The sequence below is a fragment of the Eptesicus fuscus genome, chromosome 20, assembly GCF_027574615.1.
Source record: "Eptesicus fuscus isolate TK198812 chromosome 20, DD_ASM_mEF_20220401, whole genome shotgun sequence".
In the NCBI taxonomy this organism is placed as follows: Eukaryota; Metazoa; Chordata; class Mammalia; order Chiroptera; family Vespertilionidae; genus Eptesicus; species Eptesicus fuscus.
The window spans coordinates 19,156,882-19,181,945 of record NC_072492.1 but is presented as its reverse complement, the minus strand read 5'-3'; the positions used below and the strand labels follow the sequence as shown (position 1 = coordinate 19,181,945).

Sequence of the window (25,064 nt, the reverse complement as noted above, 5' to 3'; positions counted from 1 at the left end):
GTTCTCTCGGCGGACTCCTCACCACAGACGCGGGCGGGAGGCCCGGGCGCGCGCCCATCTGAGGCCGGTTCGCAGCCTCCCCTCGGGGAGGGGACCTAGGTAGCTGGAAAGTCAAGCAGTCCATCCCTTCTGCCGCCATTGGGCCACCCTCTCACCCAGTCAGCAAAGTTGGTTTCCCTCAGTTACCTCAGCCTCGACCAGAAAACCGGCCTGGAGTCTTGAAGGGAAAGGTGAGTGGAGCTTTTTTTACTTCGGCTTGCTCGTCCGAAAGGGATTGAGACGTAGTTCTCAACCTGCGCAGTAACTCAGTCGTTTCAAATGTCTCGTGTTTTCGTGGGACTTACCTCAGGAGTTGATTGGAACAGTAGTTAGCATGTATTGAACATTTTACTATGTACCTGACACTGTTACAGATGCTTTACATATATTAGCTCCTTTAATACTCATAGGGATCAATAAAGTAGGTGCTGTAAATATCCCCACTTTACAGACGAAGGAACTGAGTCATAGACCATGAAATTGGCCCAACGCCCCCCAGGTAGTAAATGGCAGTCAGGATTCCAACCCACACTACCAACTACATTTCCTGCCACTTCAGTCCCCTCTGGGTGGGAAATCCAGCCTCGCTATTGAAGGTAGAATTGAGTTTTGGAAACAGTTAAAGGTAAGTATCTATAATAAAAGCGTAATATGCTAATTAGACCGGACAGCCGGACGTCCTTCCCGACAACCTTCCAGATGAAGCCCCGGCTGCAAGGGCTGAGCCCCTTGCACGAATTTCATGCATCCGGTCTCTAGTTTAGAGATAATAGTTTATGATAAAGTACGTTCCTTTGAACACTTACAGCACCTTATTTACACTCTGAAGTCTGTATGAATCTGGAAAAGGCAATATGTAATCCAAAAAGGAGGAACTAGTGCTCGCTTTAGCAGCACATATGCAAAAAGGAGGAACTATAATGTTATGAACTGCAGGGCCCACAGGGGATGTGTTCCTTTAGAACTCTGCTGTCCAGGACCGTAGCAGCCAGCCACATGTGGCTACTGAACACTTCAAGTGTGGCCAACCCAAATTAAGATGGCATAGGCATTTAAAAAAAAAACAAAAAACGATGTTATAGTCATAAAATACAAACTATGTTTCAAAGACTTTGTATTAAAAAAGAATGTAAAATATTTTTAAAATATTGATATGTTGAAATATTTTAGCTATATTGGTTTAAATAAAACACATTAAAATTAATTTCACCTGTTTCTTTTTACCTTTTTAGTGTAGCTACTAGCAAATTTAAAATTACTAATGAGGCTTACATTTCTATTGGACAGCACTGCTCTAGAAACATAATGCCCCCCATCTGCAGGCACTAGAATTAACAGTTGCTTGAATAGGAAACTGGGAGAAAAAACGTAAGAGCACCAACTTAAGCCTGGGATTTCCCAAGACTCAGCAGAAGCAATCCCAAGGTATACTGGTATGTACTTCTGATTTAAAAAGAGTCAACAACCCTACCCAGTTGCTCAATGGTTAGAGCATTGGCCTAGGGACTGATGGGTCTCAGGTTTGATTCTGGGTAAGGGCACATATACCTCAGTTGCAGGCTCAATCCCCAGCCCTGGTAAGGGTGCAGGAGGCAACCAATCAATGTGTCTCTCCCACATCGATATTTCTCTCTCTCTCTCTCTCTCCCACTCCCTTCCACTCTAAAAAAAAATCAATGGACCCTACCAGCGTGGTTCAGCGGTTGAGCATTGTCCCATGAACTAAGAGGTCACCAGTTTGATTCCTGGTCAGGGCACATGCCCGGGTTTCAGGATCGATCTCCAATGGGAGGCAGTGTTTCTCTCTATCCACCTTCCTTCCTCTTTAAAAATCTATCTAATAGAGGAATATGCAAATTAGCCGGGACGTCTTAATGTCACGAACAAACAGCAGGGACCTGAGGCTGCATGGTGCCTGGCCGGGGCGAGGGACCTCAGGCCATGCCCCCTGCCCCAAAGAACTTGACAGGGGACCTCAGGCCATCTCCCCCCCCCCCCACACACACACACACACACACGCCCCAGTGCCAGGCCGGGGCACCTCAGGCTGCTCCTCCCGCCCAGAGGGACTTGACAGGGGACCTGAGACTGCGCTCATCACCCAGTGTCAGGTCGGGGGCCCTAATGCTGTGCCCCCCACCCAGAGGGGCTTGACAGGGGTTGGGCCGGGTCTGGGTCTCCTGCGTTTTCGAAGCGCGTGCGGGCAGTGGGCAGGGACTTGACTCTAGGTCTTGCGGCACGCCCCAGACTCTTATAGGAGGGAGATTTTCATATACATTTTACTAATTTTCTTTCATCTCTGACACTTCTATTATAGAGAAAGGGCAAATAGCAATATTAAAATAGTTCCTCTAAATCCCTTTTAATGTGCATGAATTTTGTGCACTGGGCCACTAGTCCTATCTAATAAAAGAGTAATATGCAAATTGACTGTACGTCTGCTACACCCACAAGCCACGCCCACCAGCCAATCAGGAGCATGTATGCAAATTAACCCAACCAAGATGGCTGCGGCCATGGAGCTGCAGCAAGCAGGAGGCTTGGGTTTCCCTGGCAATGGAGGAAGCCAAGCTTCCCTGCCGCCCTGGCTGGCCCAGGCCTACACTCAAGGCTACAAAGTTTCAATTATAGAAGATAAATAAATCCCAACAAAAATGGCAGCAGCCACGGAGCTGGAGAGAGCAGGAGGCTTGAGTTGCCCCGGGCGATGAAGGAAGCCAAGCTTCTGCAGCCCTGGCCTGCCTTGGCCTCCGCTCACAGCTACAAAGTTTCAATTATAGAAGATAAATAAAACCCAACAAAAATGGCTGCAGCCACAGAGTGAGCAGTAGGCTTGGCTCCGCTCAAGGCTACAAAGTTTCAATTATAGAAGATAAATAAACCCCAGATACCAGGGCCTCCGCTTGGGTCGCCAGGGGGCATTGCCAGCCTGCAAACCACCATAGGCCCCTCGCCCAGACCGCTCCACTCCCCAAGGGAACCCCCACCCTGATCCAGGACACCCTTCAGGGCAAACCAGCTGGCCCCTACCTGTACACCAGGCCTCTATCCTATCTAATAAAAGAGTAATATGCAAATTGACCATCACTCCAACACACAAGATGGCTGCCCCCATGTGGATACAAGATGGCCAGCAGGGGAGGGCAGATGGGAGGGACCAGACCTGCAAGGGAGGGCAGTTGTGGTCGATCAGGCCAGCAGGGGAGGGAAGTTGGGAGGGACCAGGCCTGCAAGAGAGGGCAGTTGGGGGGCGATCAAGCCTGCAGGGGAGGGAAGTTAGGGGCGACCGGGCCTGCAGGGAAGGGCAGTTGGGGGGGGACCCAGGCCTGTAGGGGAGAGGAGTTGGGGGGACCAGGCCTGCAGGGGAGGGCAGTTAGGGGTGACCAGACCTGCAGGGGAGGGCAGTTAGGGGCAATCAGGCTGGCAGGGAGCAGTTAGGCATCAATCAGGCTGGCAGGGGAGTGGTTAGGGGGTGATCTGGTTGGCAGGCAGAAGCAGTTAGGGGCAATCAGGAAGGCAAGCAGGCAAGCAATTGGGAGCCAGCAGTCCTAGATTGTGAGAGGGATGTCTGACTGCCCGTTTAGGCCCGATCCTACCTGGATCGGACCTAAACGGGCAGTCGGACATTTCTTGAGGGGGTCCCAGATTGGAGAGGGTGCAGGCTGGGCTGAGGGACACACACCCCTGTGCATGAATTTCATGCACCGGGCCTCTAGTCTATAATAAAAGCATAATATGCTAATTAGACCAGACACCTTCCAGATCAGGCAGCTGCCGCTGGTGGCTGGGAGGGAGGGATCCAGGCAGCCGCGGCTGTGAAGGCCTACTCTTGCATGAATTCCATGCATCGGGCCTCTAGTCAATAATAATAAATATTTAAAATTATTTTTTTAAATGTGTGAATAGGAATGCTTAGCCCTTGTAGTTGGTATGTCTGATGCCAGGTGTATAGCCAAAAGGATATGGTGTTTCCAGCAGCAAATTAGGGATATGGAGGGGTAGATGTGAGAGGGGAAATACCATTGTAAATAGGTAACATAAACAGAATTAGTTTCTTGGTGTTGTATAATATTTTTTTTAATTCAGTGTCTTTTTAATTATAAAAATAGATACTTGTTATAGCAAATGAAATAATAAAATGCAAGGATGTATTAAAGGCAAAGCTCCCCTGCCTGAAGTAACCAAAGTGTGTACACTTTTATAAACATATATGCACAGACGTGTTTTATTAACATACACATACATTTTTATTATTTTTATTATTTTTATTTTTTTTATTTTTTTAAAGTACATTTATTGATCTTTTATAGAGAGGAAGGGGGAGGGATAGAGAGTTAGAAACATCAGATGAGAGAAACATCAAGCAGCTGCCTCCTGCACACCCCCTACTGGGGATGTGCCCACAACCAAGGTACATGCCCTTGACCAGAATCGAACCTGGGACCCTTCAGTCCACAGGCCGAGGCTCTATCCACTGAGCCAAACCGGTTAGAGCTACACATACATTTAAAAAAAAATTTTTTTTTAATTGATTTCAGAGAGGAAGGGAGAGGGAGAGATAGAAACATCAACGATGAGAGAGAATCATTGATCGACTGCCTCCTGCATGTCCCACACTGGTGATCGAGCCCACAACCTGGGCATGTGCCCTGACTGGGAATTGAACCACAACCTTCTGGTTCATAGGCCGATGCTCAACCACTCAGCCATGCCAACTGGGCGACACACAAACATTTATTTTATCCACAAAATTAACTGATATGCAGACTGGGGTCTCTGGGATTAAGAGCTAATGCCTTTCTATTTTTTCTGTTCTCTTTCCACTTGCATTACTCCTCTCTTCCTTCCATTCTCTTTTTCATGTTCTTTCTCTCTCTTACACACACATACACATACAAGGGTGGGAAAGAAGGCGTTGAGTTCTTTATAAAAATGACAATATTTTTTTAAGTTAGGTGATAGGTATATGGATATTTTATTACTACCCATTAAGTTGCACATGTATAGGGTATATGGTGTCTTTTACAATAAATAATTTTTGGTTACAACACTAATAACATGTAATCTTACAGGACACATACATACGGTAAGGCAGAGAAAATATAAGTAAAGTATTGGCTCACACAGGAAACTCAATATTGAGTACTTGGCTCCCTGGGACTGTTTCCCCATTTGCAAAGTGGCACTGCCATGAACTGGTCCTCTAGCTTGTGGGTTCCGTGTTCCCTTTGTTCACACACACACACACACACACACACACACACACACTTGGAGGCAGTTTCCAGGCCTTACTCCACCAGAAGAATCTCCCCTCTGCCCTGGGTCACTGGTGATTTCAAAAGTGGCAAAGATGGCATCTGCTGCCCTGGAATGGCAGCTCCCAGTCCCGGTTCCCAGTCTTTCCAGCCAGGACATGAAGCCTTTTCTGAATTTCTCTAGGGCAGTGGTCCGCAAACTGGCTCGCTAGCCACATGTGGCTCTTTGGCCCCTTGAGTTTTTAGCAAAGGCCAGCTTAGGAGTATCCTAATTAAGTTAATAACAATGTACCAAAAAAATAAAAATAAAAAAAAAATAACAATGTACCTACCTACATAGTTTAAGTTTAAAAAATTTGGCTTTCAAAAGAAATTTCAATCGTTGTGCTGTTGATATTTGGCACTGTTGACTAATGAGTTTGCTGACCACTGCCCTAAGTAAAAGGGGCATGATAACCTCTGTCTCCCTCAGCTAAGCCCAAGGGTAGATACTATAAAGTGCTTTGCTCCTGTGGGATCAAGACTGGCTGACCTGGGAACCTAGAAGCATCCTCTGGAGGCCCGGGTAAACTCAGTTCGGAGCTGTGTGTGATTCAGCATTCTGTGAACATTCACAAGGTGACTGGGGTCAGTGCACCTCCGCTGCTGGCTTCTCCCCAGGCCCACGGACTTGGCGTGGCGTGTCTCGACACCCCCAGCCCCACGGGGAGCGCGCACGGCCACAGTGGCGGAGCCAGAGGCGGCGCGGGGGGAGGGGAGGGCAAAAATGACAATTTCTTAACACTTACGCATTTCTTTCTCAGTGTCTTGTATAGAGCCTCTAAGTCAACTGATATAGATCTAATTGACTTGTCACTTCATATTCCTTGCCCTTAAAAGGTTCTTTTCTGATTTGTAAGAGTTCTGTTATAGACATTTAAAATATAAAAATAAAATAAAAATGTATATATCTTTATTGATTTCAGAGAGGAAGTGGAGGGAGAGATAGAAATATCAATGATGGCCCTAACTGGTTTGGCTCAGTGGATAGAACATCGGCCTGCGGACTGAAGGGTCCCGGGTTCGATTCCAGTCAAGGGCATGTACCTTGGTTGCGGGCACATCCCCAGTAGGGGGTGTGCAGGAGGCAGCTGATAGATGTTTCTCTCTCATCGATGTCTATCCCTCTCCCTTCCTCTCTGTAAAAAAATCAATAAAATATATTTAAAAAAGAAATATCAATGATGACAGAGAATCATTGCTCTGCTGCCTCAGGGATCAAGCCTGCAATTCGGGTATATGCCCTGACCAGGAATCGAAATGTGATTTCCTGGTTCATAGGTCAATGCTCAACCACTGAGCCACTGCAGCCGGACTGTGTTATAGACATTAACTGTCATCACATTGTATTTTTTAAGATCTATTTTTTTGTCCATTGGTTTTATTAATTTTTAAAAATGTTTTGATTTTTAGAAAGAGAGGAAGGGAGAGGGTTAGAGATAGAAACATCAATGAGAGAAAAACATCAACATCAGCTTCCTTCTGCAAAGCCCCTGCTGGGGATTGAGCCCGAAACCTGGGCATGTGCCCTGACAAGGAATCAAATCAGTGACCTCTTAATTCCTGGGTCAGTGCTCAATGCTGAGCCACACCAGCTGGGCTGTCCATTGGCTTTATTAATGCAATCTTAAGCCATACAAAGATCCAACTTATGTGGTCACGAAGTTTATTTTTCCTTCCAGAGCATCTGGATTTCTTGAGTGATTCATTCATCAACTTTGTATGTAAATGTTTTCCTTTTTCTTTTATAGTGTATTCATTTTCTTTCTTGGTTTAGTTATCTCCTCTAGTCCCTAATTGTAGGTCCAGTCTCCCAAATGTTCTTGAGATTCTTAATGTTTTGATGTTCACATTTAAAGCCTTAATGTATTTGGAATTAAGTTATGTAGGGATCCAACTATTTAAAAACAACTGTTATTCTTAAATTTTAAGATTAGAGATTACTTATTTTGTAAAAATCCAATTCTATAACCCAAATCAGCAATTCAGAAATATCCACCATGCAGTTCTTCTGAGTGAACTCAAGGATGAAACCATGGAATTATTAGCCTTACTACTGTTATGATGGAGTACTGAACAAAGGAGGCAATGTGACAATTCTATAAACCAACAAAATTCAGAGAGGCACTAGTGAAATGTGAAATAATAACATGTTCTCAGAATATAAGTAAAGTGCCAAAACCAGTTTGGCTCAGTGGATAGAGCGTCGGCCTGCAGACTGAAAGGTCCAGGTTTGATTCCGGTCAAGGGCACGTACCTTGGTTGCGGGCACATCCCCAGTGGGAGGTGTACAGTAGGCAGCTGATCGATGTTTCTCTCTCATCGATGTTTCTAACTCTCTATCCCTCTCAATTCCTCTCTGTAAAAAATCAATAAAATATATTATTTAAAAAAAGGAATATAAGTAAAGCCAACCTGTAGGAAAGAAGGTATGTTTTTGTTTTTAAATCATTCGTGATTAATCTATTAGAACTCTTCATAGCGGTTGTACTAATTTGCTAGGGCTGCCATAACAAAGTACCAAAGACTGGGTGGCTTAAACAACAAATTTATTCTTTCATAATTCCAGAGGCTAAAGTCTGAGATCAAGGTGTCAGCAGGGTTGGTTTCTTCTGAGGCTTCTCTCTTTGGCTTGTAGATGTCTGTCTCCTAGTATTTTCATATGGACTTCCCTCTGTGTGTGTCTGTGTCCTAATTTCCCCTTCTTTATAAGGACACCCATCATATTGGACTAGAGGCCCGGTGCACGAATTCGTGCACTGGGGGGGTCTGGCCGGCCTGGCCTTGATGGGGGCTGATTGGAGCTGGGCCAGCCGGAAGAAAGGGCTGCGGGAGGTTGGCTGCCGGCCCCGCCCCAAATTGGGGCAGGGCCGGCCAGGGGGAGGGGCTGTGGGCAGTTGGCTGGCTGGCCCTGCCTCCAATCGGTGTAGGGGGGGCGATCAGGGGTGGGGCCAGCTGTGGGAAGGGGCTGAGGGAGGTTGGCCGGCTGGTCCCGCCCCTGATCTGGCCGGGCCCAGCTGGGGGGAGTGGCTGGCCCCCGATTGGGCCAGTTGGCCGGCCATAGTGTGTGTCATAGTGACTGGTCGTTCTGGCATTCTGGTCACTTGGCTTTTATATATATATATAGACTAGAGGCCCATTGCAGGAAGATGAATAGGGCTTCCTGTTGCGGTCTCTGCTGCCCCGCCTGCTTCCTTCCCTTCTCAGCCGCCCCGCGTGCTTGCTTCTCCGCAGCTTCGCTCCCTTCTGCAGCGCTTGGCTTCCTTCTATGCTGTCTTCAGTCTTCGCTCTGCGCCTGGATATGCAAACTAACTGCCATCTTGTGTGGGTTAATTTGCATACTCGCTCATGATTGGCTGGTGGGCATGGCTTGTGGGCATAGTGGAGGTACAGTCAATTTGCATGTTTCTCTTTTATTAGATAGGATTAGGGCTCACTATATGACCTCATTTTAATTTAATTACATCTTTAAAGACCCTATCTCCAAATGCAGTCACATTCTTAAGTACTGGGGATTAGGACTTCAGCATGTGAGTTGAGGAAGAGATATAATACAGCACATTACAGAGGTTAATATTACAGAGTATTATTTTACTTCATTAGTTTAATTTTTTAAAAAGCTTTGACAAGATTTTTTACATTGAAAACTACTTTAAGAAGTAACCAAAGAGCCTCAGCTGGGTAGCTCAGTTGGGTGGAGCATCGTCCTGTACACCAAAATGTTTTCTGGTTTGATTCCTAATCAGGGTACATACCTAGGTTTCGGGTTCCATCCCCAGTCGGGGTGTGTAAGGGAGACAACTGATCAATGTTGCTCTCTCCCCACCTTCCTCTCTCTCTCAAATCAATAAAACATATCCTCGAGTGAGGATTAAAAAAAAGAGGTAACCAAAAATTGTGATTACCAGTTTTTAAAATCAGTGAACAAGTAAACAAACGAACAGTTCAATATATGATAAAGTAAGGTTAGAGAAACTGAGTAGAGCTATAATGACACTTTTCTAGAAGAGGAATATAAGGATTGGTGTTGAGGCTAATCTTAAATTATTAAAAACAAACAAACAAACAAAAAAAAAAACAAATGGAAGGGAGCCCTAACCGGTTTGGCTCAGTGGATAGAGCGTCGGCCTGTGGACTAAAAGGTCCCAGGTTCGATTCCGGTCAAGGGCATGTACCTTGGTTGCGGGCACATCCCCAGTAGGGGGTGTGCAGGAGGCAGCTGATCGATGTTTCTCTCTCATCGATGTTTCTAACTCTCTATCCCTCTCCCTTCCTCTCTGTAAAGAATCAATAAAAAATATATTTAAAAAAAAACCAAAAAACGGAAGGGAACCCTGGCCGGCTGGCTCAATTGGTTGGAGTGTTGTCCTGTACACCAAAAAGGCTGCTGGTTCAATTCCTAGTCAGGGCATATGGCAGGCAACCAATCAATGTTTCTCTCTCTCTCAATCAATCAATCAATAAAAAAAAAAAAAAGCATATCCTCAGGTGAGAATTAAAAAAAATAAAAAGAGCCCTAACCGGTTTGGCTCAGTGGATAGAGCATCGGCTTGCGGACTGAAAGGTCCCAGGTTCAATTCCGGTCAAGGGCATGTACCTTGGTTGCGGGCACATCCCCATTAGGGAGTGTGCAGGAGGCAGCTGATTGATGTTTCTCTCTCATCAATGTTTCTAACTCTCTATCCCTCTCTCTTCCTCTCTGTAAAAAACCAATAAAATATATTTAAATAAATAAATAAATAAATAAAAAGACAGAAGGGAGTACAGAGTAAACCATCCATATTTATAGGTGTATCTGTTTTCTTCTAGGTAATGAAAAATCAAAGCATAGTGTTAAGCTTAAAAGATCATTTCAGGTTGTGTATTTTTAAAAATTTAAGTGAATTTAATATAAATAAATAAAGGTATTACATTTATAGGTCAGTGATTCTGAATGGTAGGAGATGGTGATGGAAAAGAATGCCTTCCGGGGATGAACATATCAAAACTAGGGCACATGGCACAATGCTCTTTTCAAATTATACTGTCTGAAACTTTGATTTTCTGTCGTCCCCTCTACACTACCCTGAAAATAAACTACACTTATATAATCATAGTCTCTAAGCAATCTAATATGACCTAGGAAAGGGACCTAGTGACATTATGTTAACCATGTGCTAAAGACTTTAACCCAATATACTGCATGACCAGAGAAGCTATATAATGTTGGGTGACCTAAACATTAATTAACACTGGGCTAGACAAATAGTTTCATAAAACCATCTGCCCTTTGAAAAAGCATCAGATATCTGAAACTCATCCCCCACAATTAAGAACCAGTGGCTAGCCCAACCGGAATGGCTCAGTTGGGTGAGTGCTGTCCTGTGCACCAAAAGATTGCCAGTTCATTCAGTGTTTCTCTCTCACATTGATATTTCTGTCCCCCACCCCCATCTCTCTCTCAGCATATCCTTGGGTGAGGATTAAAAAGAAACAAAACTAATGTCTATAAACCAGTCATTTCATACATAGAAAACTAAAATCCAGAGAGGTTAAAATTACTTCTGTAAAGACACCGGGATAGTATTGGTGGATCCAGGAACCAGGTCTAAATTCCAGTACTGTTAACTACTATTTTAGAAATCATTATTCCTATTTCTAGTATTCAGGGGTTGTTGTTTTTTAATATGTTTTTATTGATTTTAGAGAGATGAAGGAAGAGGGAGAGAGATAGAAACATCATCGATCGGCTGCCTGCTGCATGTCCCCTACTGGGGGAATGAGGCCACAACCCAGGAATGTGCCCTGACCAGGAATGGAACCAATGACTTGGTGCATGGGATAACACTCAATCCACTGAGCCACACTGGCCGGGCAGCAGTCATGGTTTTTATCCAATGTGCAGTCTGGTCACTGCAACTTAAATGTAAAAAAGCTTAAAAAGCTCAGCCAGCCCAGTCGGTGTGACTCAATGGTTGAACATCAACCTATGAACTAGAAGGTCATGGTTCAATTCCCAGTCAGGGCATATGCCAGAGTTGTGGGCTCTGTGTAGGAGGCAGCGATCAACAATTCTCTCTCATAATTGATGTTTCTATTTCTCTCTCCCTCTCCCTTCCTCTGTGAAATCAATAAAAAATACGTTCTTTTAAAAGCTAAAAAAAAAATGTCTAAGAGAAACAAATGAAATAAAAAAAGATTAAAGATACATTCTTTTATTTATTTATATGCTAACCTCATTCCCAAAAGGCTTACAAAGATGCAGATAATATAGTAAGATAAAAAAATTAAAACAGGAAAATAAAGGAAACCAAGAATGTGCCTAGCTTACAATATATATAAAAGGAAGTCCTAAACACTTGCTGGATGGAAGCAGCCACAAATTGGCTTTAAGTAGTTTAGCATCAATATGAAGAGAAAAATACAGTCAGTAGAATATTTAGTGTCTTTAAGGTAAAACCAAACAGCAATTCAGGAAAATCATAACTGGATTCAGAGAAAACTTATCCTATGCATCTTTTAAAAGAACATTATGAATTATAGTCATATATACCCTTTACAGTATCTATAGCAATTAACTTTCATAGGGATTTGATACAGATTGCCAAAGTACAACCGAGAAAAAGCAATTCTAAAGAGGCCAAAAATACTAGCAATGTACAGGGAAAATTTGGCATAATCCAGGGACAGAATTAAAAGAAGTACACAGAATACTTCCCAGACTCTTTTTGGTCTGGAAAAAGAGATCAGATATAATTGAAGAATAATAAAAATGAATCTTTAGAGAAGTTAAAGAAAAATTTAAAGAATAAAGGCCAAAAATGTATACAAATTTAAGGTCCAGATGACTTTTCTCACTAAGGGAAAAGGTTCTTAAATTTTAAGGATGAGCCCTAGCCAGTTGGGCTCAGTAGATAGAGCATTAGCCTGCAGACTGCAGGATCATGGGTTCGATTGCCTCGGTTGCGGGCTGGATCCCGGCCCTGGTCGGGGCACATACGGGAGGCAGCCAATCAATGTTTTTCTCTCTGTTTCTCCCCTCCCTACCCCTCTCTCTAAAAATCAATGGAAAAATATCCTCAGGTGAGGATTAATAAAAATAAAATTAAAAAATTTTAAGGTTGATGTCATGCCTCTTAATCCCTTGGTTTGCCCATTAGAACTGAATCCTGGGATGTGTAGGACAATGATCGATTTAAGAATCCTAATGTCTTTCAAAGGGGTTTTGTTTTGGAAAATATTTGGAAAACTATTTCAATTACCTCTAAAGACATTTAACCCACCCATGTTTCAGTTCCTATTTATTCTCTTCCTCACACTTGGCTATTATAATTCACTTTAAAAATATTTTAAATTAAATTTATTAAAGACTGGCTTTGGCCCCCAGAATCATGCTTTAGGTGTATACCTGGGGGGTTGAAATGCCAGCTTTTGAGACCTCTGAAAAATATTTATACTGCTTCTGACAAGCCTGTTAAACACATAAATAGCACCTTAGAAAGTCATGAAGTGTTATTATTGCTCAAGGAAAGAAACATGATTCAAAAACAAGGAGGGGGAAAAGTGAAATAAGCCTCTGGCTAAAAGCTTCAGAGTATGAACACTAGAGAAATGAAGCAGAGGAAAAGGTCAACACTTTGATCCGAGATGTTGAATTGAGAGGTGTGTTGTATAATAGGGGAAGAGCTAGGTCAGTTGTGGCTGCCAATACCAGAATGCCTAAGATTTAAACTCTGGTACAATGCCTAGAACAGCAGTCGCCAACCAGTGGTCCACGGACCACCGGTCCGTGAGGTCTGAAAGGTTGGTGACCACTGGCCTAGAACAAACATGTCAAACTCACAGCTGGCGGGCTGCATGTTTGACATCCTTGGCCTAGAAGAACAGTAAGAGGCTACAAAGTAAAAACAAACTGGATCATCAAGGTGGTCATACTGAGTTGGCAATGGAGGAGATGCTCAGGTTCCCAGATGGGCCCCAGTCTATAGTAGAGGGGCTCAAGCAAGTCCAGGGTAGACCAGATAGGACTCCAGGTTACAGTCAAAGTCCTTGAACAGCATGGACTCTGATGGACTAGGCTGGGTAGCTTGAGTCTCCATGACAAAGTTCACTGGCTGTTTCTGTAGGAGCTCTGGGTCAAAGGCCACACCCCGAAAGAAAGGGTGGACCTGGAAGCGATGCAAATGATGTAGACGCTGGAGGGGATTCTGGCATAAGAGCTGAAGGGAAACAGAGCAACAAGGAATAGGGACTGGGATGGGAAAGGGGCTGTTAACAGAGAAGCTAGAAAGGGAAAAAGAAGTTCATGGAGCTGTGGAGGGCAGAAAAAAGAACCCTAAAGAGGAAAGGACTTGTAAAAGAGGGAGATAGGCTAATTTGGGGGCAAAGGCAGGAATAAAGGAGCTGTATTGGTAAGAAAGCAGTACTGGCCCACTCTCTCAGAAGTGACCTGTTATGGATGGCCAGGATATTTGGAGGACCAGGAACTCAGGAATGAAATTTGAAATGCTGGTTAGAGGGCAAGTACTCACATAGTACTTGAAGTTGAAGTCAGCCATCTGCCCCCACCTTCCCCCCAAATAATCACAGGAATGGGGAAATGCCACTTCAATGATAGGGAAAGGAGAGAGTGAATGGTTAGTTTGGCAGTCAAAAAGGAAAGTAGTGCTCATCCTTACCTCGTGGAGCAGAAGTGAAAGCCCCTGGTTAAGAGAAGCTGGGATCTCAGAGTCATAGTGGGTCACACTTGCCAGCATGGCCACATGATCTCTCTCTGCAGCCACTGGGAACTAAGTTGAGGGGTGGGAGGGTATAATTTCTTAGTAAGAAAAAGGCAAGGTTTCCTAAGGTCTTCCTTCTTCCCACCACAGGGCAAAACTCCTCTCTTTTCTGCCCAGCATCACTACCATTCTCTCACCTCTCCAGTTGCCAGAGAGAAAAGCAAAACACCCAGGGACCACCAATCAGCAGCATGGTTGTAAGGTCCTCCTCTCAGGACCTCTGGGGCTACAGAATTGAAAGATACTTGTCATTGACATCTGTTGGCTATCCTCTTGCCCAATACTTACCCACCTGCTTTGGCCTTTTTCTTACCCATGTATTGAAGAGTGCCACAAATAGTATAGGCTCGAGCTCCCTGGGGCAGGTGGCGGGACAGACCAAAGTCTGTCAGTTTCAGATGACCTATATAAAAGATAATGCAACAGCACCACTGTGTTCCATCCCTCATCAGCCCAGGCTCATTCCCAGACTTGAAGTAACTCGCATTCCAGGGCTAGGGAAAAAAAAGGATTTACCTCGTTTATCCAGAAGGATATTCTCCATCTGAAAAAATCACGGGTGAGAAAGTATTATTCATCTTATTCATTTCAACTCTCTTTCATCATGTATACCCCCCAGCTGAAGAAGATGCCCTACTCAACATTCAGGTCTATACATGGAAGGTCCTTGCCCAAATCCTTAGCACCCATGAGGGTCCCAAGATGAGCTGTTCTCAGCTCCCCCATGCCTTCTTGGACCTGTGTAACTAACTTACTAAGGCACCTCCTCAGACCAAGAAAAAAAGCACTTAACTCTTACCTTCACATCCCGATGGATGATGCCCAAGTCATGGAGATAGCCTGTGGATGACAGCAAGCAGAGGGTGTGCTGAAGCACTCCTGTTCTTTCCAATTTCCCTGGTAGCCCCACCCCATCCCTATCCCTGTTCTTTGATCTCTAGCGTTAATATAAATTCTTTTTTTTTTTGGCCCCCATTCGATTAATTCTTCCCTCATTTCCAGTACCACTCCTGTTATACTTACACAGCACCAGGACCAGTTCAGCAGCAAAGAGGCGGATGGAAGCCTCAGCAAAGCAGCCAACAGTGGACCACAGGGAGTACAGATCTGTGCTACAGTAGCTGCACACTGCAAAGTACCAGAAGTCTAGGCAATATTTGAGGGCTACTGGGCCTGGGCTCAAGGCATTATAGGCCTCCTGCCCAACCTGATGCCACATGCTGTACGCTCCCTCTCCCTTTGGGAGAGAAGTGCTGTGAGAAAGGGAACAGAGCAAAGGCAGAACAAGCCAAAGGGATGGGAAATCTCAGGTGGGGAGAACGGCAGAGGGACCTTGGGAATGAGGAGACCACTCACTAATGAAGAGGTGCCGTTTTCCCTGCCAGCTGTCTCCCAAACCATGTACAAAGGGATGGTTGATCTGTCGCTAGGGACAAAGGAAACAGGAAATTAGGGGAAAACAGGATAACTGAGGATCAAGGCAACCAAGAAATCAATATACCTACTTGTGCAGAAAGGGAGCTGCTGTCCCACTTCTCAGTTTACTAGTAGGTGAACTAAATTGGGACTGTCTGCCTGGTAATCCAGGAACCAGCATAATACTAAGGAACACACTGGGACATGCTGGAGAGATTTCCCTGGCACCACAGGCTGAGGTGACGCCCAATATGAGGCTGAGCTCACCCAGGAGGGGCAGCAATGCTGGAGGAAGCTGCTGCCGCTGTGTCCTCCCTCCACGCCCCCCTACCCAGCACAAGGAGGAAAAGGGGGAGGAGAGGGAGGTAGGGAGGAGAAAGATTTTACTATGCATTTTACTCTAGGCCAACAGAAGTTGGGGATAAAGGTAACTGTGTCAGCAAATCTTGGTGACAACACAACAAATGCTTCTTCAGAAGGGACTAGTCCCTCTAAAGACACTGTGGGGTGTCTCAGCAACCCATGATAGCAGTAACATGATAGAGAAGAAGGTGGCATCTGAGCTCCCCCAGGATATATAGGCTCCAGGTACAGAGTACAGTGTATCAATGCCTCTGTAATGGGGGAAATGCTTCCCCTTTTGTAGTAAAAGCTGAATGTCACCTAAAATTTTAAAGTATATGTTCATTCATCCTGCTTGCTCACGTGTCATCCCTGACTGCTAAATTGTCACCTAACATTTGTCAAACTCATCATAATCTTCATTTTCAAGTTTGTTTAGCTGTTTTTGTCTAATAGACTTATTTGTGTATTTTATCACCAAACCATGATGGCAGATATTTTAGTTTTAAGTACTTACATACTAATGACTCAGTGTTGAATGATTTGACATTCCAATTATGTATATGCTAACAGATTGATTGTATGTTTGCATGTGCTCGTGTAGTTTTTAACATTTCAAATCATAATATAATAGAAAACCATTGTCATAAAATTTTAAGTTAATCAGTAATTCATATTTGAAGCTTAAAGTTAAAATTATACTCAAAATGTTATTACATCAAGAGTGTCATTATGTTTTTCTTTTTGCATTTTTTATTTTTTAATATATTTTATTGATTTTTTACAGAGAGGAAGGGAGAGGGATAGAGAGTTGGAAACATCGATGAGAGACATCCATCAGCTGCCTCCTGCACGCCCCCTACTGGGGATGTGCCCGAAACTAAGGTACATGCCCTTGACCGGAATTAAACCTGGGACCTTTCAGTCCGCAGGCCGACACTCTATCCACTGAGCCAAACCGGTTAGGGCTCTTTTTGCATTTTTTAAAACTGAAAAAATTTTTATTATAGGAGCTATATGTATTTTATTTAAAATTTAAAAATTTAGATGAGCAAAACAATAAACACTGGTGATTCCACTAAAAATTAAGAAGTATATTCGAAACCAGTTTGGCTCAGTGGACAGAGTGTCGGCCTGCGGACTCAAGGGTCCTGGGTTCAATTCCGGTCCAGGGCACGTACCTTGGCTGCGGGCACATTCCGTGTGGGGTGTGTAGGAGGCAGCTGATCGATGTTTCTAACTCTCTATCCCTCTCCCTTCCTCTCTGTGGAAAATCAATAAAATATAAAAATAAAAAGAAAGAATTATAGTTAACTAGAGGCCCGATGCATAAATTCATGCACAGGTGGGGTCTGGCTGGCCCACCCTGATTGGGGCCCATCTGGCTGGGCCGGCTGCGGGGAGGGGCCACAGGTGGTTGGCCGGCTGGCCCTGCCCCCGATTGGGGTGTTGGGGGCTGATTGGGGGTGAGGCTGGCCAGGGGAAGGGAGAGGGGGAGCCAATCAGGACCCAGATCAGGCTGGTTGGCTGCCGCAGTGCATGTTATAGCCACTGTTGGTTCTGGTGGTTCTGGTCCTTCTGGTCTTGCCATTCCTGTTGCTGGGCTTTTATATATATAGATAACCTTAATGGAAATCCTAAAAGATTTTTTTCTACATATTATAAAAATATTACATAATTTTTTTCTCTCTCCAGTGCCTTTATTTTAGTTATTCTGGTAAGAATGTAGGGTTATCTTATTCTAATTTGAACTTGCAGTTCCCTGGTAACTAAGGATGTTAAGCACCTTTTCATGTTTAAGTATGTATGTATACACATACATACAGGTCACTTGGATATCTGCTTTTGTGAAGTGCCTGTGAGATCCTTTCTTCATTTTCTATTAAGTGGTTTCTTTTTTGTTTGTGGTTGTTTCATGGGTGAGGGTAAATCCAGTCCCTCTACTCCATCTTCACTGGAAGCATTAGTTCCTACATTGATTTTAAAAATATATATATATTTTATTGATTTTTTACAAAGAAAGGAGAGGGATAGTTAGAAACATCACCAAAACCGGTTTGGCTCAGTGGATAGAGCATCGGCCTGCGGACTTCAAGGTCCCAGGTTCGATTCCGGTCAAGGGCATGTACCTTGGTTGCAGGCACATACCGAGTAGGGGGTGTGCAGGAGGCAGCTGATCCGATGTTTCTCTCATCGATGTTTCTAGCTCTCTATCCCTCTCCCTTCCTCTCTGTAAAAGAATCAATAAAATTTTTTTTTTTTTTTTTAAAGAGTTAGAAACATCGATGAGAAACATCAATCAGCTGCCTCCTACACACCCTCTACTGGGGATGTGCCCGCAACCAAGGTACATGCCCTTGACTGGAATTGAACCTGGGACCCTTCAGTCTGCAGGCTGATGCTCTATCCACTGAGTCAAACTGGTTAGGGCCCACATTGATTTTTTTTAAAGTGTTAACCCAATCTCATATTCCTAGAATACAACTTGATTGTGATATATTTTCATTCTTATTTATTGTTTATTAATATTTTGTTTATAATTTTTGTATCTACTTTCATGAGTTGAGATTGGCTTATAGTTTTCCTTCTCTGATAATGTCCATGCCAGGCTTATACTGGCTTCAGAAAATGAGTGGGAAAAGTTCCCAACCACAAACAAAAAAAAGACTTAGACTAACTCTGCTGATACATACTTTTCCCAGGATCTACTTGGTTGAAGCCAAGGGAGGGGCAGAACCAGGAAAACCAGGATAGTTGGACAAGAGAAGTGCTTTCTCCACTGTAGTTCTTCCTAGGATCCTTTCCAGGGCTCTGTGCCTACCTGGATGCTAACCTCCTCTTTGCACTGCCTCAGGATGTCCTTTTGGAGGACCTTGACCTTGGGTACCACCTATGAAAGGATAGAAATGATGACTCCTAGAGGGGAATAGTGCTATTGAATTGTTTATTCCTCCCAACCTTTCTGGAACCAAAACGAGGCAGGGACTAGAAAATAATGTGGAAGAATATCTAGGTCCCTACCTTCACTGCAAATACTGCTTTCTGGCCACAGTCTAGCACTTTGAAGATGGTTCCAAAAGAGCCTTTAGCCACAAGGCCTAAAACCTGTACAGAAAAATGGAGAACAGGGAAATTGAGACTCTGGTTGTTTCTAAATTTCTCACCAAGACTTGAGACCCCTTCCAGTGATTCCATTTGACCTACCTTCAGCTGCTGATGCCCCCTAAGGGGCCTAATGGGAAACTCCGGCAGAAAGAGGTTGATGAACTGAGGCACTGGCCACTCAGACAGAGGCTTCTCTACTAGCAGTGAAGCTGGCTCCTGATGCTGGCACTGATGCCCCCGTAGTCCCCACAGTTCTTCCAGGCCTGACCTGGTGGTCCCCACACCTGACCAGAGGCTCTTCCAGCCTCGGACCCAGGGGCCCTGGATGTTGCTACCCTGCTGAGAACCAAGGAAGCCACTCTAAACCTTCTGCCCCTCAGGCACTACAGGTTCTGCCCATCTCAGCAGGTGCTCTCTCTAATCTCAACCCTAGAGATATATTTTTGAGACTAGGCAAAATCGCCACTACTATTCTTGCTTGGGACCAAGGAAGGTTGAGATTTCCTGATTATAATTCAAATCATCTAGGAAAGCAGTATTTGGACATTTTCCCCATGAGGCATCAAATATTCGGCCTGCACCTCCCAGTATGGAGGTGTACTTTCAGTTTAGCCTCCCCACCCCCCCCGGGGGCATCACTAACAACCTCCACATCAGCCTCAAGCCCAGATTTCCTTCACCCCCCTAAACAGGCTGCCAGAGCCCCACAGCCTACCTTATTAGGAAGAGCCTCCTGGGCATGTTGCCCCTGCCGACAGTTCACTGTTCCCATTCCCAGCCTCTGCCTCTTTCTCCTTTCACTAAATCTGCTGTCCCAGTTACATAAGCAGTTCCTCCCCCCATGCTGCATTACACACGAGCCCCGCCTCTTACTTGCTGTTCATAACTAGAGATGCAAGTGATACAACCAAACCTCACCTTTATCCCCAAATCCTATCATCCCTGGTTAAGAAGAGGTTTATAACCAGAACTAAAATGTGCAGAGAACTATCAGCATAGGGCCATTGTCACACCAGAGCTGGGATGGGAAATATCTGTGATACATTAGGCAGGAGGGAAGAAGCCAACCTCTCATAAGAGTGGCAGCTAGAAGATGTGTCTTAGGTTGATGGGGAGGAAAGGATACATACAGGTTAAACCCATGCACTCAACACAATAAAAAAAAAAAAAAACAGCATCAAATTTAAAATATATTTTTTCTCTTTAAGTCATTTTCTTACCATTCTCCAGGGCATACCCCAGGGGGACCTATGGCCAGCCCTGGCTCCTGTTGTCATCTCCCCAAGTGAGCTTGGCACAAATTGGGGGAGGGGCTGATTCCCCCCATAACACTAATACCTCTTTTATACAAGGCAGTGGAATGAGGGACAGATCAGCCCTCTGCCCCCCCCAACTTTCTGGCACAGGGGGAGAGCAGTTACACTTAGAGAAATATATATATATATATATTTATATATGTCTATTTATAAAAATTTATCACACTTGATCAGAACTGTCCCCCACCCCTTCAGCTGACCCCAAGGGAACCAGATCCTAGTCCTGGGGCCATTCCCTGGGTCTTGCTCTCTTGATGCCTCTCTGGCCCTCGGCCTGCTGATCAGTGTGAGGTAGAACTCAGCGTTATTATCCGCCATACTCTGCAGAGAACAGGTCAGCTGCTAAAGAACAGTGTCTTTCTCTGCAGTACCCTGTGGGCTCCTACCAACAAGTCCTGGTGGATAAAGGGAAGTGCCTCCCACCCCACAAGTCCCTGGGGCCGGAGCCAGAGTCAGATCCTGTATTGCAGCCATTCTTGAATTGCCGGATCACTTGCGCCTGCCAAAAATGGACTTCTTGCCAGGGTTCTTGTTGCCCACACTTAAACCGATGAGGAGCCGCGCTTTCTCCTCTTCTTCCTGCTGTTGCATGTTGAGGTCTGATTTAGTTTCTAGCTTTCCCCGGACCTCTGACCCTGTTGCAGGCTTCAGCCTTAGCTTCTCTTTGATTACCTGACAGGTCAGAGAGGAGTAAAAGGGAAGGTAAATATTAGTGGGACAGACAAAATAAGTCATAGTGAATCAATCAATCAAGATTTATTAAATTTACACACATGCACAATGGATGGAGTCCTTCAAATCCTAAAATGATCTCTGCTTTCAAGAAGCTTACAGTCTAATTAGAGCCATTCTAAACCTGAGTTTGTGTCAGCCCTCAGTTTCCTAAAAAATCAATAGTTAACATATGAAACCATAAACATTCAATTTAATCTTCTGAACAAAGTCATGGAGAGAGCAGGGATAAAAGTTGTTCACTTTATCCACCTGTCCCATCCCAAGGCTGCTTGTTAATACACACTACAATGAAATGCTCCTGAGCAAAGGATCTGCTTTCCAGATCCTGCTAACCAAACAGCCATGAACTCTGCCGGGATACCTGGGCAACCAGGGCTTTGCGGCTGTCCCTTTTGACAGCCATGGCAAAGTCTAGCCATGTCCATGTGTTGTTGTGGTACTCCAGACAGGGCAGCACCAGGTTAAGGTCACCCCAGTCCACACTGTTCTTCTCACCCTGCAAGAGAAGAATGGGGAGGGAAGAGAAAAAGGGAAAAACATATCATATGCCACTTTTAGTCCAAGCCAGTACTTGAATCCAAGTCTAGTAGCAAACTACAGATATTGATTTCCCCTTATCTCAGTCTGACAATGGAAGCAGGGGACACAGATTCATCACCAATGGCCCAACTTCACAAGCTAGACTATCTCCCTGTCTTTAACCTATGATGATCTTATCTGGTTCCCTTCCCACCCTGTTCTAGAAAGTGCCGGAGAGGAGCAGACCTTGTAGCTGACACACAGTGGAACCTGTGGAATCTTTATATAGATGAAGGAGTTGTTCATGGCAGCTCGTTCTTTCATCTTGTCAATATCATCCACAGGGTGCTAGGAAAGGCAAGAAAGGAGCGTGAGCCCCTGAAACCATCTGAAGAAATTTAGGACCCCCAAACATCTCCATCTCCTTCCATCCCTGGAGTAAATTCAAAGGCAACAGAAGAAATCCCCAGCCAAGCTTAACAGAGTATCCTAGGACTTCCATTTTTCTATCATTAGGGGCATGGCCAATACCTCTGGGGCTTTGCGAAATGACCTTCTGACCCCAGAACTCCGATTCAAGCCCTGCGCCACACCCTTCCCAGGGCCCAGTGCTGCTGCATCATCTGTTGCAATCAGCTGCCGAGGCTTCACCACTGGTATTCCTATGAAAAAGCAAGCACACCAGCTGTTGCCTTCTTTCTGGAGCTTCAGCTCTCTCTGAGGCTGCTATGCTACCCCAGGCTTCTGGAGCACAACCATAAAAGTTCTCACCAGTAGTCACCAGTTTGGACTTATCTTCCTCATCACCAACCTCATCATCTTCCACATTTCGACCAGGAAAGAAAAAGCCCATTATTCTATGGAAGAACTGGTGTGTCAGCTGGATGGTGAGAGGCACCACATTTACCTAAAGAGGAAAAAGGCTGAAGAAGCAATTAAGTTCAGACATCATCCCTCAGTTTACCTACCCCTAACAGCATAATACAATGCACAGATAACTTTTGACTGCCCTTTATTCCTGGATCTCCAAAGGACTATTTACTAACCTCAAAGTGCTCCTTAACAGATATACCCCCAACAGGGGGCCGGACTTTGCTGAATAGACGGAGAGCTAGCTGTCGTCCAGACTGGCAGGAGCTCTGGGGCCTCAGGACTACCTGTAGGATAGAGTGATAAATCAACCCACAAATCCTCTGCAGACTAAAAGGAGAAGCAATAGTCTTGCTAAGATGAGCAAACTTTCTCCATCTCAGATCACCACACTGTTTCCCACAGTGGGTTTATGTGGAAGGGTCATTACAAAAGGCCCGTGTTAGAAAGTATGTGAATAGGCTAGGAATGGGGAAATAAGACTTGCCTTGTAGACAGCATTGGGAAGGAGGTTGTTCATAGTGAACCAGCCCAACTCCAGAAGATGTTCTGCTGTATCATCAGATTTATTCACCTATAAAGAGAGATTACCCCCCAACCCCCAATCCACTATAATAAGCCTTTTCTCAGAAGCTTGCTAGAGAATTGCTACATAACCTATTTGTTTTCAGGTTCTCCATATGCCTAATCCCAACCTTTGATATCTCTTTTGAACTCAAATAATCCCATGTTTTTCACGGGACCTACTGGCCAGGGCACTAAATGCCAGTAGTATTTCCTAGTCACTATGACATTCAAAAATAGTCTCATTCATTCCCAAACATCCTGGAAAGGGGCAGGGTCGGGGAGGAATGAACACTGTCCTCTCCTCTATGCCATGGGTAATTGCAGGAAGCTGAATGCCAGAATAGAATTAAGGTTCTATTTCAAGCAGTACTTAGAATACCTCCCTCTGGGCCACATTTCTAGGGATAATCTTATTCACTGAGGGAAACATTTGATCACTCTCATCTATAATTGCATGTATCTAAGGGGAACTCTGCTCATGTTTCATTAGTAACCTTTAATACCATCATTAATCCTATATAATAAAACCCTAATATGCAAATTGACCAAACGGTGGAACAACACGCACTGACCACCAGGGGGCAGACACTCAATGCAGGAGCTGCCCCGTGGTGGTCAGTGCACTCCCGCAGGGGGAGCACCCCTCAGCCAGAAGAAGCCAGGCTCACAGCTGGTGAGTACAGCAGCAGTTGCAGGAGCCTCTCCCGCCTCCCCAGCAGCGCTAAGGACCCCTGGGGGATGTCCAACTGCTGGCTTAGGTGAGGGCTTAGGCAAGGGGTCCTGGACTGTGAGAGTACGCAGGCTGGGCTGAGGGACCCCCCACACACACACCCAGTGCATGAGTGTAGTGCACTGGGCCTCTAGTAGTTATATAATAACTAGCTCCTTTTTGTTTCTCTTTTTGTGAGTTAAGACTCCTAAGATAGGCCAGTGCCTCTCAATACAGCTGCCTTAGTATGATTGTATATACCCAATACCTTGCTATAGAGAAACCGCTGCAGTTCCAGTTCAGCAATTCCTAGCTGTCCATCTTCCTCTGTCAGGCGCCACCGTGCCTGAGCAAAGTAGAACTCAGTGCGACGGACCACACTCACATCTTCCTGCTGCTTTCGCAGCTCCATCTTGTTGGCCTGCTGCAACTGGAAATCCTTAAAACACCTATAAATGGACAGGAGGATCAAAGCCAATAGGGGCAATAGCATTTCGGTTGGGGGTGGGGTGGAATGCTCTAGAACAGGCGTCCTCAAACTACGGCCCGCAGACCACATGCGGGTGTTTTTGCCGTTTTGTTTTTTTTACTTCAAAGTAAGATATGTGCAGTGTGCATAGGAATTTGTTCATAGTTTTTTTTTAAACTATAGTCCGGCCCTCCAATGGTCTGAGGGACAGTGAACTGGCCCCCTGTTTAAAAAGTTTGAGGACCCCTGCTCTAGAATGATGCATGAGATAAACCCAGAGATGGATCTATTCTGGAACAGCTATCCTCTACATTTTTTCTCAAAGTATCGCTTCTCACATCCTGCCATAGGAATGCAAATCCATCTTTCAGTTCTACAGCTTCTTGATAAAGTAATCTCTTTGCATTAATAACCCCTATGATTATATCTGTAATTCTGTTTCTTTCTATCACTTAAAGATATTTTATTTTCAGCTCAGCCGCACAGTATTAAGACCACAAAAGTGATCTTTCCCAACTAGCCTTTTTCTCCTTTCCCAGCAGGTACTCTACTGATGATCCAAAGGAAGTGCTCTCTTGTTCTCAACCTCTTGACTAAGTGCAGTAAAGCTCATCAGGAAGAGATGCCTGAATCTACTACATCAGCCTTTGATAATACTCACTAGATGTGAAGACTATCAGAATATAGGCAAAGAGAAATCGATTCCAGCTGGGGAACTGGAAAAAGGCAGAAAAGTATGCTGTTTCACCTGATGAGGATATTAAGCTCTTCACTTTCAAGCTGTAAATTGGCCTTCTCCTGGTTGAGCTGCAACTGAAGCTTTTGGTTCAGGTCAAGAAGGTTCTCATTCTTGCTGTCATCCTGCAAAGACTAGGGAGCCAGGAAAGGAGAAACTGAGAGGAGATCTCCCTCATCTTAGGAGGC

The 25,064-nt window shown here is 44.7% G+C and overlaps 2 protein-coding genes and 1 long non-coding RNA gene across 4 annotated transcripts in view; 1 reads left to right on the top strand and 2 right to left on the bottom strand.

Annotated features, from left to right (window-relative positions):
• Positions 1 to 45: 45 nt before the first annotated feature.
• On the top strand, positions 46 to 24,897 carry LOC114233822 (uncharacterized). Of its 2 annotated transcripts, none has more exons than XR_003619995.2 (3): positions 46 to 230; positions 1,327 to 1,472; positions 24,683 to 24,897. It is a non-coding gene; the product is annotated as an uncharacterized LOC114233822 (long non-coding RNA). The 2 variants fall into 2 exon arrangements; XR_003619994.2 differs by having other exon boundaries at positions 24,680 to 24,897.
• On the bottom strand, positions 13,310 to 19,891 carry RSKR (ribosomal protein S6 kinase related). The gene is made up of 12 exons (XM_008147931.3): positions 19,671 to 19,891; positions 19,055 to 19,294; positions 18,872 to 18,955; positions 18,672 to 18,740; positions 15,449 to 15,518; positions 15,116 to 15,220; positions 14,892 to 14,932; positions 14,609 to 14,636; positions 14,406 to 14,495; positions 14,230 to 14,318; positions 13,991 to 14,101; positions 13,310 to 13,531 (listed from the first exon to the last, which is right to left on the bottom strand). Exons 1-12 carry the CDS (start codon positions 19,803 to 19,805, stop codon positions 13,310 to 13,312), a joined length of 1,284 nt encoding a protein of 427 aa, XP_008146153.2. The 5' UTR covers positions 19,806 to 19,891.
• The window catches only part of BLTP2 (bridge-like lipid transfer protein family member 2), a 28,159-nt gene continuing 23,227 nt past the window's right edge, over positions 20,133 to 25,064 (bottom strand). Inside the window, exons 31-39 of the mRNA XM_008147813.3 lie at positions 24,889 to 25,010; positions 23,940 to 24,120; positions 22,883 to 22,969; positions 22,572 to 22,682; positions 22,297 to 22,432; positions 22,057 to 22,187; positions 21,772 to 21,873; positions 21,368 to 21,502; positions 20,133 to 20,943 (exon numbers count right to left, since the gene is read on the bottom strand). Of these exons, the coding sequence (XP_008146035.2) occupies positions 20,761 to 20,943; positions 21,368 to 21,502; positions 21,772 to 21,873; positions 22,057 to 22,187; positions 22,297 to 22,432; positions 22,572 to 22,682; positions 22,883 to 22,969; positions 23,940 to 24,120; positions 24,889 to 25,010 (1,188 nt within the window). The 3' untranslated portion in view covers positions 20,133 to 20,760. The remainder of the gene's footprint in view (positions 20,944 to 21,367; positions 21,503 to 21,771; positions 21,874 to 22,056; positions 22,188 to 22,296; positions 22,433 to 22,571; positions 22,683 to 22,882; positions 22,970 to 23,939; positions 24,121 to 24,888; positions 25,011 to 25,064) is intronic.

Bases quoted from the DNA above. Each gene is read 5' to 3' on its own strand.
- RSKR (XM_008147931.3), bottom strand. From the start codon at position 19,805: ATGCAGCATGGGGGGAGGAACTGCTTATGTAACTGGGACAGCAGATTT. The intron at 18,956-19,054 runs GTAGGTCAAATG...TTTTCTGTACAG, and splicing joins GGGGGCATCAGCAGCTGAAG to GTTTTAGGCCTTGTGGCTAA. The intron at 15,519-18,671 runs GTAGGCACAGAG...CTTTGTCCCTAG, and splicing joins AAGAGGAGGTTAGCATCCAG to CGACAGATCAACCATCCCTT.